We start from the raw sequence: 13,678 nt of genomic DNA, 5'->3' as shown, positions 1-13,678 counted from the left end.
ATTAGTATTTTCTTCTTTGACCCCATGAAAAGACACTGGCCCCACCCTGCATGGCCCCCCTGGTAAATCTGGTCTAGAAGCGCCTCTATTTTGAAAGCACAGAATACCGACATTAATCTATTAATAAAACCCCATATTTTACCCATTGCCTTGATGTGGAACAATTTCTTCATCTGACTCAACCAACCAAAAGGCTCTCAAACCCGGTCTGCCATATATGAATGTTTGCATTTTGTTTTTAATTACTGTGAACCCCACTTGAAAACCCCAATTCTATGTTGTCTATGTAGCCTGGGCAACTTCGCCTGTTCGAGTGTTCTACACTTGCTATTGTTCAATAAAGATTGCTAAAAAAAACCCGAATTAAATAAATAAATAATAAAACTCCTGGAGGAAAACTGGCAGCGCCCGCCTAGGGAAGCTCTTATTCTGAAAGGCTCTTTCTAGTTTGGAAAATCAACACTACCGGTTTGTGTGAAAGGGAGGAAGGCGGAATAGGAGGCCTCCTGGTCTTTGGGAACAAAGGGTGACAGAGTGAGTGGTTTGTTATTTATTTTTCTATACGAAAGAAGAATTTAGCATCACGTTTAATATTATGGCAAACATGCCTTAAACTGTACTAGCTGTGCTGGTTTAGCGCAGTCTAGCTGCAGGGTTCGTAAATGAGCGCTTTCTGTTGGGTAGCTACTGACTGAGAACTGTTAGCTTAGCATCTCTAACGTGATTGACTCCATTCTTCCTACCACAGCTAGACTTTTTAGTTCTTCCGTGAACTTATTGTGCTCCTATATGTCTTTATTTCATAAAGGGGCAATGAAAATAAAATTAGGTTAAATGTTTACGCCCACGAATGTGGAATTTCCTCCGTTTTAGTGTTAGCTAGCTCATCGGCTAGTGGGCCTGGTCGGTTAGCTCTAGCCTGATTTGCAAGAAGTCGGCTGTTAACTGTCGCTGTCCTGTAGTCCCGAGGCCATCTAGCTGCCTGTACACAGTTTCACTTGTATGCAAAGGTTTCAGTTGTGTTCGTTAATTTTTTCTAATGACTCAAAATAATTTTTGTACAGTTTAACCAGCATGGGAGCAGCCTGATCTCGGTAATCCAGTGTCCAGCAAAGATGTCGAGTAAGTATAAATGTCTTCAGTGAAAAGCCCCCGATTAATGGTTTAATTTGTAGCATTAAGCTGGTCTCCTCATTACGCTGCTGGAGTGAAAGTTGTGTAAATAATAATGAAGTTAGGCGCTTATTGGGAAAATCTGACCCTCTTCCCTTCAGCAGTGAGAATATTACTAACAGCCACTTTGTGATGCGAAAATATAGACCAGTTCTACTGCACTTCATACTTCTTTATAACATTTAGTTACAAAAGTACCGTAAGGTTCCCAGGAACCAGTGACGTGTTGGTGGTTTGTGGAGACCTTCAGAGACACTAGGAACGAGAGGGGTGGCTTGTACAAAATCAAGATCTGTTAACAGCACTCAGCTTTTTCTAATAGTCCTTTATTGACATTCCCTATGCAAGGATGAAGATTGAGATGGACCTTTGCTACATGGCACTTTACAGTACAAAATAAATATTTCTGTAAATAAAACATGTCTAATTTGTAACTTTTAACCCCTAATGAAGGGACTGACTGTCAGGCAATCACCTTTTTTTTTTTTTTTTTTTTTTTTTAAATGGACAGATTAATTTAGTGTGACTGGGTACACACCCAGCATGATGCTGGAGAGCTTTATTGTAATTTGTGTCGGTAAAATGTTTTACATTATGGGAGGCAAACTGAAAGTGGCCAGTATCAACAACCATCAGATATGAAGGATTTAGCAAGTTGAACAGTTCTCAACTATCCAGCTGTAAGAACGCACCTAACAAATTAGTGACTTCTGAGAAAATCTGTTCAGAGTTTGCTTGTGAAAATGTTCATTTCCATATCTGACCCCTCAGATATTCACCCCGACTTGTTGGCAAACTTAAAAACTCTTGACTTAAATTAATGCAATCCACGGGATAAAAATAGTAGCAATGTTGTTTTTTATATAATTTATACTTTACATCCCAATTCCTATCAGTAACATAGACTGGTGATTACTTACTGATTTTAATTGGCTGTAAATCTGGCACCAAAGGGTTCTTTTAATGCTCCAAAGCCTCTATCTATAGCTTGTCAGCCCAGTCATCTTGACCCTGATCCCATTTTTTATCTAGAGTCTGCCAGTTTCTGCCAGCTGTCCTTAGGGATGCACCGGTCCACATTTTTCACTTCATCCATTTCCGACACTGGAATTTGGGTATCTGCAAATATGCTCATACTTTTCCAATTCTCCAGCTCTTTTTGCTTTAATGTTATTCTTATCATATTGTTGTTGTTGTTGTTGTTGTTTTTAACAGACTAATAAACTCCTTTCTATCGATATACATTCTTAAGTTCTATTTATGAACTTAAGAATGTATATCCTAAAATACAACTTGGGATAAGTGTAAGCTCACAAAAGAAGTCGGAGTATAAATCCTATCCTGAAAACAAATGTAAGAGAGATTCATAAAGGGTAAACTACTCTGCTGTTCAAGATTTTAACCTAATTTTATTTTAAATCACTTCTGATTTTATTAGTTTTTTTTATTCTACTTTAGTTTTGTCTGTTTTACTCTCTTAATGGTAGTAATTCAAGATATGTAAACCACATATAAAGTGGGGGAAAAAAACGTATTATGAGGGCTGGACGATAATTCAACAACAACATATATTGATCGATAGATGTATATCGATGATAGAAAAAAAGGTTCAATAGAATATCAGTTGTCCTTCCTTTTGCATTCTAGCCAAGTAGGTTAATAATACAGCCATTACATCCTCCCAACCAATCACAAACACAGACACAGTAACGCGCCTTCACCAAGCTCCGCCCCCTTCAGAGTTCAGAGAGCATGTGGTCTTTTTTAAAACCTAAAAAAAAACCTTGCTGTTTTGGTGGAAAGTGGGTTTAATAAAGGGTTGAGTTTGAATTCAGTGTTTGTGTGTTCTGTAGCTAAAAATAGGTCGCTAAGCAACAGCATAATATGGCCAGGGCTGCACTTAAAATATGTTTTGAATTCGTTGATAATTATCGATATTGATCAATATTTCTATTTTATCAATATGCTTTTTTTCTATATTGTCCAGCCATTATTAATGTTTGTATTATTACTAATACTATTATTGTGGTGCATATTTAATATATTTTACACCAGAATGTATAAACCCTTATGAAGGTTAACAGAACTCTCTATTGCTGACTTCCACATTATTATATATTATTACATATTTCCACACAGCAGGCATGTCGTGATTAATAGTTGGTGACAGCAGCTTCTTTCTTTGTTGCCAATTCCTGTTTGAAGCTCCAATGCTTCCCACTGTCGCTTCATGCTTGCTCAGTATGAGGGATTGCAGCAAAGCCATGGACAATGCAGACGACTCTCCCTGTGGCTCTACGGTTCCCCAGGAGTGAATGCTGCTTGTCGGGACTTTGATGTAATCTGCTGGGTTTCCTTTTATATAGGAAACCATTGACCAATCTGTATAATATGATTGAATTTAACTTTGTAAAGTGCCTTGAGATGACATGTTTCATGAATTGGCGCTATATAAATAAAATTGAATTGAAAAATTTTAATTATGCTCAGTCCAGACTTTTGCTGCCCTCTACTGTTTGATGGCTTTTTCCCTCCAACTTGAAATATGGAAGAGCATCACATCATAAGCAATTTTATTTCCTAACAAGAATTGTTGCTAAATAAATAAGTTGAGTCCAACTTTTTTGGAGGAAAAAACTGATTCACTACCAAACATTTCAAATAGTTTATTTAGTAGAGCTATACATGGACCGTCAGAGTTGTTATTTCTGGTTGGACAAGAGCTGATGTCAGACTGCGCACCAATCATTTTTACTCTTCAATTGGCTGACAATGGTCTCCAGCTGATTTCTGTGTGCAGCATTAACTTGGACATTTCTGGCCAAGAGCAGGTTGTCATGCTTCTGTTTTTCCACCACAGAACGCCCGTCCTACGCTCCTCCTCCTCCCCCTGCCCCAACAACAGTAAGTATGTGACTGTCCGTTTCAGCCTCTGTTCTTCCACCTTGGTGGCCAACAGCTGTGCTGCTTTATACTCATCCTGGCCACTTTTTGCTTTTCCATATTCCTTCTTTCTGAAATTGCTAAGGTTGCCACAAATCTTAAGCTCTCCATCTTCACTTCTGCTCCTGCTTCTTCCCACCATAAAACCATTTAAGTCCTTTTAACAATGTAGCTGTTTGAATCAGGTGCTTTTTCCTGCTGGGGGGTAGAAATCTCTTGTGAAAGTTCACTTTATCGCTGGTAATGTTAGCAGACCTGAGTTAGCAGTGTCTGCTTGTTTTTTAAGCCTTTCATTTCCTTGCATTCAGCAATGGGATGCAGCATTGTGAACTGCACTGATGCAGATATGAGAGAAATGGAGCTTTTGCTCAGCAGCCAATGCATCGTTCACATGTTGTGCTCATTCTGAATGCCCGCCTGCTGGCCAGTTGTCTTTTTTGCCTTGCATGAGGAGGTCATCAAAAACAACTGTTCATGTTTTCCACTCCTTTTTTTTTCCTTTTTTCTGTTTGTCCCTCTTCCTCCTGTTGTTTGTGAGCCATTTCTCATTCGTGTTTTGTCTCATTTGTCTTCCATCAGCAAATGCCTTCCACCCCAGGGTTTGTGGGCTACAACCCTTACAGCCATCTGGCCTACAACAACCTCCGGCTGGGAGGGAGCTCCGGAGGCTCCAGCAGGGTAATGAATGGATGAAGGATTTCAGTTCGGGACTTGGAGTTTCTGGGTGGGCTGGTGGGGGTAGGGTATTACATTTTAAGGATTATACTATTCAGGGAGGTGTAAAGAAAAATGAACACGGTGCGAGTTTTTGTTGCTTGTCTCTTGGAGAATCTTTGTTAAAATTTGGCAGCAAACAGTTTAGAAATCAGCTTTTCTAAATGTGCAGATGGGCCAGTGGGGTTCTCACAGTATAATCATCTGTAGTGTATCACAAAGATTTAAAACAAATGTGGAACATCTAATTGTTTATTTAAAGGGGACATATCATTCAAAATCCACTTCTTTAACCCTTAAATCCATTTAGTTTCCCTGAAGTGTAGGAGTGCAGAAAGGTTGAATCTGGTCTCCAGGAGCTGTGTAGATATCGTTCTATTCTGTTTGGGTCATATTTTTCAAGCCGTTCAGTTTTCTCTTTTCTCTATCACGTTTTCTGAACAATTACATCAGAGTATTTGATGCCAAGCTGCTAAATGAAAATCTCTTAAAAATCAATTTCTACCATAGATATAACATCATTCAATTTAAAATGTTATTACATTGGGATCTGCTTCTCATCCATTTATGAGGCCTATCTAGCAACAAAAATGTGTTTTCCAAGAACAAAGCTGCCATCTTATTTCATTGATGGACTCTGAAAGGTGGATCTTTGTTTGCAACAGACTGACTTTTGGGGATTTGTGACAATCAAACCAAATAGTGTTTTTGTAGGACATGTGAGAATGACAGTCGTTGTTGAGAATGCGCTATGTGGAGCTTTGTTTATAATAACTGAGTTTAAACAGATGTGATTCAACTTGTATTTGTATTAGGCAAACATTCTCAGGAAGTAATCAGGGCACCACATGAAATGAACAAATGTCATTTTCTGTTGTAACACAACAGAAAATGGAGCATTTAACCCGTTGAATCCCGCGCTCTCCATACAAGTGATACAAATTCTGTTGGGGAACTCGGCGTGTTCTCTCTCCAGGTGGGATTGTGAGTTTACCTGCATGCAAACCCAGATCTCTTGAGTAGGGCATCCTTTCTGAGATTTCTCAGGCAGCACCTTCAGGCATGATGCTTTCACCCTCTGCATGTTGGTAATGTTTGGCCATGTGGATGGACTCCTGCTGTCTCAAATGGCCACACCTGCTGGATATTTTTAGTACCTGTGAATCTGTTGAGGATATTGTGTAAAGAAAAGTATTTGAATTATGTGATTTAATTGCAGTTAATATTGCTTTTGCAGAAGTATTGTAATTATGTATTTGCCTTAAATCGTGCAGCCCTAACTTTAAGTAAAGGTTGCGTTTGTGCAGAATATTCTGTCATCTTCCTCTTTCTACGATACCACTGAGAGGCAAAGCTTTTCAGTTGAGCTGATTAATGATCTAGCTGCTCCGGTAGCTGTTGGCTTTTTCACAAAACGCACCTTAACAGGAATAGGTGGTGCTTTCTGAACAGCTGACCGCTTGTTAAAGAGGACAAATGTCTGTTATTGTTGACACTATGAAGAAACAGGTGGGGGAGGAGCTAGTGGTGTGTTGCTCCATACATACTTGGAAAACTAACCGTTTCAACAGTTTCCCCTGACATCTCGTTGGAAGGCCACTTAACTGCAGGAACACTGATGGAGGATTTAAGCAGTTTTGAAACGTAACAGTTTTTATCTTTCATGCCCATACCTGGTACAGACCTCCATGAGCTGCCGTCTTATGATAGTTTTTGTTTTTGTTCTCCTCCCTCTCCAACCATATTTGCTATCCCTCCCACTTTTCATCCTTCCCATCTCCCCGATCACGCTGTCCCATCTGAAATACCCTCCTCCTTTCTTTTTCTCTTGGTTCCCCCACAGAACTCCTCGGGGATCACCGTCCCGAAGCCTCCCAAACCTCCAGACAAGCCTCTGATGCCATACATGCGGTACAGCCGGAAGGTAAGCAGGAAGGTAAGACACCCATCTACGGTGTCTGCTTTTACTGCTTGTCCTCCCCTCCCCTGAAAAGTCTGCAGGGGTTTGAGGGTGGGAAACAGCCAAGCCATGACGCCTCACACCACCTCCTCCACCAAGTGGAGCTTCTCCACTCTCCTATTCTGTCAGCTTTTAATTCTCTAAACAAACATTTTAAATTTCTAGATGATACAATTACTTCCTCTGCTGCTTTACCCAGTCTCTTAGTTTCTATCTTTACTATCATATAGTTCTAATTTCACCCTGTAAAGCCACTGAAGGCCAACTTCTTTCCGACTGTAGCCATGATTCAGCTAGTTCCGTGTTTAACATTACAAGTGGGTTTCAGTAAATTAGAATCTTTTTGAAAACGGAACCTATTTCAGTAATTAGTTTCAAAAAATGAAAGTTATATTTAGTGATTTATTCTAAGATTGAAGTTAATTTTGAGGATTCTGGCACACAGCTAATGAAAACTCAACATGGAGTTTCTCAGAAAGTTGGTGTTACACCAGACCAATACTCACCCACTGAAAGGTATGTCTATATAATGCACATTATATCCACCCAATACCTGGTAGGGGCTCTTTTGCAGGAAATACTGCATCAATGTGCCGTGGTTCTGCTGAGGTCTAATAAAAGCCCAGGTTGCCTTAGTAATAACCTTCAACTCATCTGCGTTGTTGGTTCTGGTGTTTCTAATCTTCCTCTCGACAGTAGATTCTCATTCCACTTAAATAGATAAATATGTCACTTTATAATCCCTGCGGTTAACCATCCCTTAAGGAGCAGTGTGCTGCCCCACTGAGTATTGCATTGGAGCAATCTGTGGTCATGGGTCTTTAGAACCAGCAACCCCTGGGGACCTCTCTAAGACTCAAATGGCCGACTCTAACCACTAGGCCACCACTCCCACAGTGCACACATAAGCACAGTGATACCACGGTGATTATTGAGCTCTCAGATTTTCTGGTAAACCACTGCAGTGGTTGGACCTTTGCACAACAGTAGATGACATGGTGCCCCAAACCACCACTGACAGTAGAAGCTTCATACTGGACCTCAAGAAATTGGATTATGTGGCTCTCCACTCTTCAGACCCTGAGACTGTTTATTCCCAAATGAAATGGAAAAACTAGTTTAGTTTGAAAACAGGTACTTTTGGACACACTTTCTCCTTCCACCCAACCCTGCATTAACATTCTTGGATAGAGCACTCTCAATAGGTACTTCTTTAGCAATTACATTTCATGTCTAACTCACTTAAGAGCCACTTTTTGAAGTAATTACTGAAATAAATGAACTTATTCATGTTATTGTAATTTATTGAGATGCATTTGTAGAGCTGTTGCATTTCTTCAAGTCTTCCTGCAAATATTTAGAATTAAAAAGTACTAGTTGACTGCTTTTCTTTGGTTTCCTCCTTTATTTCCTTCTTGCCTTGGTTCTCTCATTTCATTTGATGTGATCTGATGGTTTGTGAATGTATGTTTGCATCTTGCACACACGCTGAAGGTATGGGACCAGGTGAAGGCATCCAATCCAGACCTGAAGCTGTGGGAGATTGGGAAGATTATCGGAGGAATGTGGAGGGACCTGACGGATGAGGAGAAGCAGGACTACCTGAATGAGTACGAAGCTGAAAAGGTGAGACTTCGCCTCACTTTCAAGTGTTCTGAGAAGGGCACTACAAAGCACGTGTGCCATTAACACATTTCCCCTATTGTTATACACCCCGAGCGCCCAGCCATCGCTCTCATGCAAGTGAACACATTTTTCTGTAATCCAGTAAATATTACTGGATTGACATCACATGACTACGACATGACGTCGTAGTCGTCAAAAAAGGTTGGAAAAGAGAGGCCTCAAAGTTTCTTTTGAATCGGGGGGGGGGGGGTTAACAAAAGCTGTGAATTTGAATTACTTTGCATAGCTTTCAGCAACAGCTCCCACCCAATCCTGCTGTCAATAGAGGGTCTCTGATGTGAACCAGCAGCACCTTTTCTAGGTATAGATCATTTACAGCACTGCATTACAATATTTGATCTGCAGATATTACACACAATTTAACAGTAACACACACAAATAAAATTAAGTAAAGAACTTAAGACTTGACATTTGCAAAATTGGTAAATGTTAACCGTTTAAGTTTTGTATCTCTGCAAGTTGCAACTCGCAAGTAAACGTGTAGGTACATTGTTAGAATGTAAAAAAGATTTTAAAACATTCTGTTTTAAAATCTTTAAAACAGGCATTTAAAGCATTGAGGGGTTGAGGGGTCAGATAAAAAGATAAAAAAATGAAGAGGGATGTGCAGATACATAAAATACAGTACATAGAAGATGAATAATGTTTTTGTTCTTTAGCAATGTTCTGTATATATTTATAGCATTTGACTGGTTGGAGGTGAGCTTCTTATTTATCTTTTCTGTTTGCAGATCGAGTACAATGACTCTTTGAAAGCTTATCACAACTCGCCGGCTTACTTGGCTTATGTGAACGCCAAGAACCGGGCTGAGGCTGCGATGGAGGAGGAGAGCAGGCAGAGGCAGAGTCGTCTAGACAAAGGAGAGCCGTACATGAGCATTCAACCTGCTGAAGACCCTGATGGCAAGTTCACTTTCAAAAATGACAAACGTAGTGCACTAGCGAGGGTATCTGAGCTACTACGGTATACTAAGTGTACACTTCTGCTTTCAGTATCTGCTCTTTGAAGATTGAAGTCCGTTTTGGAATGCATGATTTGGGCTTGAATTAATCTGTGTGGTTTTTCCTCTGTGCAGACTTTGATGATGGTTTTTCAGTGAAGCACTCGGCAGCTGCTCGCTTCCAGAGGAACCACCGACTAATCAGTGACATCCTCAGTGAGATTGTTGTCCCTGATGTCCGCTCTGTGGTCACCACAGCCCGCATGCAGGTCCTCAAGAGACAGGTCCAGTCCCTCATGGTGCACCAGGTTGGTTGGCTTGCCATGTATTTCTGTTGTAGCTGTGAGCTGACAGCATCTGTGTGGTCTTGCTTATTTACAAGGCTAATGTTGTTTCTGGGTCAATTCAGAGGAAGCTAGAAGCAGAACTTCTGCAGATTGAAGATCGCCACCAGGAAAAGAAGAGACGCTTCCTTGAGACTACTGATTCCTTCAACACTGAACTGAAGCGGGTAAGGTGCTGGTGAAGATTGTCAGTCATGCAGGTCATGGTCATTCCAAAAAAAGGTAAAAAACAAAGCAACTGGACTTGTTTTCCGTAGTTGAAGACGTTTCGCTTCCTCTCCAGGAAGCTTTCTCGATTCAGACTTTTTGAATTGAACCTGAATTGAGAAAGCTTCCTGGAGAAGAAGCGAAACGTCTTCAACTACGGAAAACAAGTCCAGTTGCTTTGTTTTTTACCTTTTTTTGGAATGAAGCGGGTAAGGCACGTCTTATGATTTAGTCACATTACTGGGACGTAATGAGGCTTCACTCCTGACAGCTAAATGTTCTGTCAATAACAATCATAGCTAACCACAGTATATAGGGATGTTTGTCAAAATTACAATACAGGAAAAATGGAGTTGGAACCTTTTCCCTCACGTGGAATTTCTGTTCAGCAGATTTCTTTCAGTTCAATCACAAACACTGCTTTCTGTTTCTGTCTATGTGGGTTTTCTGTCTTTAGTCATCCATTTCCAGTTTTGAAGGCACAGGCTTTCAGTTTCCATCCTGAACCTTAGAACTTTTCCTTTGTCAACCTGGATATTTGCTCACTGGGAAAGGCCGACATGCTGAACCATGTGAGTCCGTTCAGCTGCTCCCTTATTCAGGGGTCATCACAGCAAATCAGGACAACTTGCTCAGACCTGGAAAAGTTTTTTGGCCCCTGGTCCCGTAAAGACGATTTAAATGATCAGTAACTGCTGTCCCAGACTAAACTCAACTCCCACCTACTGTTGCTGTTGGTCTACAGTCTACAACTTGTGAAAATCATGTTATTGTTGCCATCCTTTTATATGCTGGGTATTGTGGAGAAAAATGCTGACTGGGACACCTTGGTGTCGGGCATGCATGCTTTATGGTTCAGGGAATTTCTACAAATGTGAGTCTTTGCTAGGGCTACGAGTTACCATGGTGAAATTGTTTTAGAAAGACACCAGCTCAGGAAGTACACAGATGACGTAATACGCAGAAAAAAACAGACGTAATATTTCCACACTTTATATATCTATAGTCTTTATGGTCTGGTAGTGCTCTGGTCCTAAAAGTCTATCAGTCTCTTTGCAAACGATATGAATTACTGTGTTGTTGCATGAATGAATCCCTAAAGGCTCCTTGAGTTATGCACTCATGCTCGCACTAAATTCTGTGCAGTGCTCTTAAGCCTTCATTTACAGAACTGCAATCAGTCGTGCTACAGCAGCGACTTCCCATGAAATTCAAGTTATTCGTAGCTAAGCTTTTCATCTTCAAGGCCAGTTCCATGTTGGTAGTAAATGAGATGAGTTTGGCTGCAGCTGACCTTTCCTTCCCTCCAGCTGTGCAGCCTGAAGGTGGAGGTGGACATGGAGAAGCTGGCAGCAGAGATGGCAGCTGCAGAGGAGGCAGCAAGGCGGCGAGCCGAGGAACGGGAGCGTGAAGCGGCCGAGCAGGCGGAGAAAGCGGCGCAGCAACAACAGGAGGCAGCAGCAAACAAAGCTGCAGAGCAGAACAATGCTAACGCCACCTCAGGGACCAAAGAGGAGGACCAGCCTGCACCAATGGAGACGGGTATTAATGCGTACACACTCATCAGTTAATGGGGCTTTCTTCTGAAGCTGTGTCACTTCAACCAAAATGTTGGAAATAATGTCCAAAATAAAAATGAACCATAATTTGCCAATAGTTTGTAAATCAGTGTGGTTCTTCTGCTCCCCAGATGAAGCAGCACCTGCAGAGGCCGTCTCTGACCAACAGTCTGTTCCGCCTCCTCCGTCGGAACCTGCCTCCTCTCCCTCTGATACCGCAGCCCCTCTCCCCGAGCCCCCCAGGGAGAGCAGCACTCCTGTCAGCAGCGCTCCCAGTGATGACAGCAACAGCATGCCCCCTCCAGCAGATGGTACCCCTGGAGCAACAGCAGCGTCAGAGCCCTCAGCAGGACAGGAAGCGGCTAACCCCGGGCCGGCTGCTGCACCTCCACCCTCTGAAGAAGTGGCCCAACCACCGCCACTACTTCTCCCTAATCAGAGCAGCCAACAGTATGAAATGTGAGAGTAGAGTTAGAACCTGAGTGGTAGCTGTAGACGTCAACCCTTTAACTACCAGGACGTAGTTGTGATGACAGTTGTTCTGGTCAGAGACCAGAGGCCACAGTTACTGCTGCCTTTCAGCTGCTCTGATCACCTCTGCAAACCAAAGGGTTTCATTTACTGCTCAGAAACATCCCTGTTACATCCTCCATCCCCTCCTGCAATGGAAATGCTCCCATTCTAAGCTGGTTCTGTTTTGTTATTACAATTCTGTTAGATCTTTGTAGGAGACTATAAGCTATCTGTGAAAGCTGCCCGTTTGACCGAGAGCATTTCTGAAACATCTGTTTGACCCTAGAAGAATCTGAGGGCTTAGTCTGTTGTATTAACATTCATTCCCAACCTTCTGCATGCTCGGCTACTTTTAAACCTTCCTCCTGCAACAGTTGAGCGGACCTTCAGAATAGCTAGAATAGAACGACCCAAACTGACCTAAGCTGAAATCTGAATAGTTTTCCTGCATTTAAAGTCAGTGTCGATGCTTGCTGCCCTGTACTGATCATGTTGATGCTGAAAGAACAGATATGTACTCCATGTGTGTCCTTTAATTCATATACATCAAATATTCCATACTGACTACCTTTCATGTGTTTCTGCTGACATTACAAGCATTGACTTACATCAGAGAAATGCGTGGGCCACTCCCATTCAAAGGTAGCCTCACTTATGCATTTGAAGGACTGATTTCTTACTTGACATTGGGCCTTTTACTTAATGCCTCTTTTTTGTACTGTCTGATCTTATTCAAATAAATTTGATTTCCCAATCTGGCTGACTTTTTTTTCCAGCAATGATTTGCTTTGATATAAGTTTGTTCACTGAAAACAAACTGTGACTTAGTCCATCACACGGTAAACAGCTTCGCCATAGTCCTTGAAGAAACACCTACAGAGCTTCACAATTAATGGGACACAAGGGAATACCTGGGGTGTCATTATTGCCTAAAAGTACATAAAAATATAAGTTTAGCCTTATGTCGCTTCAACAACAAGGAAGAGGGAAAGTAGGAGCCTGCTGCTCCAAATAAAAGGCTTTGATTAACTGACTGAACTGTGAGCAAAGAATAGGCCTGTTATTTCCAACCAGATGCACGCCTGTGGTGCCCAGAGATCCTTTTTGAATGTTTTAACTCAACATTCAAACGAGTGCCGTCGTTGAGAACTGATCTAAAATACTTTCAGGGCTTTAACCTGAAACAGGTTCCAGTGCTTTGTAATTTATATGAGAAGAAATAGAATTATAGCTATTAATTGGTCTAGAAATACTGCTGTGGCCAGTGTTGACCCTAAAACGTAATAAATCAATGTGATTAGCAGAAAGCAAGTCATTAACTAACCCGGTCTATGTGGAGGGAGATCTTTGTTCAAAAAGCCAAACAATTGTTATATGTAGTTCTTTTGGGGCGAGGGGGTTCAGGAGAAGTGAGTTTACATTTTTACTGTTCTACTTATTTTATGTTTTTTTTAATCAATTGTATTTTGGCTGTAGGTAAGGCACTGTCTGAATGGGGCACTGGGTGGGTATCGGTACAGAAGCTGTAGAGAAGTGTGTTAAACTACAACCCTGAGTTGACACTGTTTGCCTAGAAGAAATCAATGCCTGGATGTGTCAAAACTTTCTTCAATTGAATAAAAATAAAACAGAAGTAAT

General features: G+C 41.3%; 1 protein-coding gene across 4 annotated transcripts; it reads left to right on the top strand.

The window, feature by feature from the left end:
* Window positions 1-423: 423 nt before the first annotated feature.
* LOC105939732 (SWI/SNF-related matrix-associated actin-dependent regulator of chromatin subfamily E member 1) lies at window positions 424-12,796 on the top strand. 4 transcript variants are annotated; one of them, XM_021308148.2, is made up of 11 exons: window positions 424-534; window positions 1,065-1,122; window positions 4,034-4,077; window positions 4,696-4,794; window positions 6,674-6,754; window positions 8,285-8,416; window positions 9,208-9,379; window positions 9,553-9,725; window positions 9,827-9,928; window positions 11,279-11,510; window positions 11,659-12,796. In XM_021308148.2, exons 2-11 carry the CDS (start codon window positions 1,116-1,118, stop codon window positions 11,988-11,990), a joined length of 1,374 nt encoding a protein of 457 aa, XP_021163823.2. In that variant the 5' UTR covers window positions 424-534; window positions 1,065-1,115; the 3' UTR covers window positions 11,991-12,796. The 4 variants fall into 4 exon arrangements, with proteins under 4 accessions (XP_021163823.2, XP_021163816.2, XP_021163832.2 ...); XM_021308141.2 differs by having other exon boundaries at window positions 6,674-6,766; XM_021308157.2 differs by lacking the exon at window positions 4,696-4,794.
* The last annotated feature ends 882 nt before the right edge of the window (window positions 12,797-13,678 follow it).

Source organism: Fundulus heteroclitus, chromosome 16 (assembly GCF_011125445.2).
Source record: "Fundulus heteroclitus isolate FHET01 chromosome 16, MU-UCD_Fhet_4.1, whole genome shotgun sequence".
Lineage (NCBI taxonomy): Eukaryota > Metazoa > Chordata > Actinopteri > Cyprinodontiformes > Fundulidae > Fundulus > Fundulus heteroclitus.
The sequence above is the reverse complement of the archived record's forward strand: the minus strand, read 5'-3'. Positions and strand labels throughout refer to the sequence as shown.

What these genes read in the sequence shown, in the direction of transcription:
- LOC105939732 (XM_021308141.2), top strand. An exon ending in GCTCCGGAGGCTCCAGCAGG is followed by an intron (nt 4,795 to 6,673) that starts GTAATGAATGGA and finishes GTTCCCCCACAG; the next exon opens with AACTCCTCGGGGATCACCGT. An exon ending in ATGAGTACGAAGCTGAAAAG is followed by an intron (nt 8,417 to 9,207) that starts GTGAGACTTCGC and finishes TTCTGTTTGCAG; the next exon opens with ATCGAGTACAATGACTCTTT.